Genomic DNA, 778 nt, shown 5'->3' on the forward strand with positions numbered 1-778 from the left:
GCGAGGGCAGGTGCAGTTCAGCACCACGAGACGTGCAACCCAGCCTTTTTCCCGCAGCGGGAAAAAGGCTGGTCAGGGCGGGTTGGGGACCGACGCGGATCCCCAGCCTGTTCCCGCATTGGTTCCCGTAAGTTCCCGCGTCATTTTTTTCCCCACACCCCGCTTTTCGCACTGACAACCACAAGCCATGATGGACGGGCGAGAGAAAGCTCGGATGCTCTGAGAGTGTCTGGGTTGTGGCTCGTTTTGGTTTGGGGTTGTTTTTTGTTTGTGGTTTGGGTTTTTTTCCCCCCCCTCGGCCCCAGTACCAACTGCCAGGGATGTCCGGGATTCAACCCGAGGATGGTTCCCCTCCGTGCAGGAACTGGACGACCGGCTCGGAGATAAACGAAACACGGGAGGCTTTTATAACCCCTTCCGCCGATTACGACGATGAGGAGTTCCTGCGATACCTCTGGAAGGAGTATTTGCATCCCAAGGAGTACGAGTGGGCACTGATCGCCGGCTACATCGTCGTCTTCATCGTGGCTATCGTCGGGAATGTCTTGGGTGAGTCGCGCTCTCCCAAACTTCCCGTTCCCCCTCACCGAGGGGGGGTTTCAGCGGTCGCTGGCTGCAAACGGGCTGGATTTCTCTTCTCCTGCTGGAAAAGCGGGTATCCCCAGCCGTGGGGGAAAGTTAAGTCTGCGGGGAAGGGGCCTTTGCTGCGGGACAGCCCCCAAACCGCCCCGCACCCCGGCTGACGAGGGGCCGCGGCGGCAGCGCTGGCTGCGGGGCT

General features: G+C 60.4%; 1 protein-coding gene across 1 annotated transcript in view; it reads left to right on the top strand.

Annotated features, from left to right (window-relative positions):
- Positions 1 to 288: 288 nt before the first annotated feature.
- Positions 289 to 778, top strand: part of HCRTR2 (hypocretin (orexin) receptor 2) — a 27,163-nt gene continuing 26,673 nt past the window's right edge. Inside the window, exon 1 of the mRNA XM_009999196.1 lies at positions 289 to 549. Coding sequence (XP_009997498.1) covers positions 321 to 549 — 229 coding nt within the window. The 5' untranslated portion in view covers positions 289 to 320. The remainder of the gene's footprint in view (positions 550 to 778) is intronic.

Source organism: Chaetura pelagica, unplaced genomic scaffold (genome assembly GCF_000747805.2).
Source record: "Chaetura pelagica isolate M959 unplaced genomic scaffold, ChaPel_1.0 scaffold90, whole genome shotgun sequence".
NCBI lineage: Eukaryota > Metazoa > Chordata > Aves > Apodiformes > Apodidae > Chaetura > Chaetura pelagica.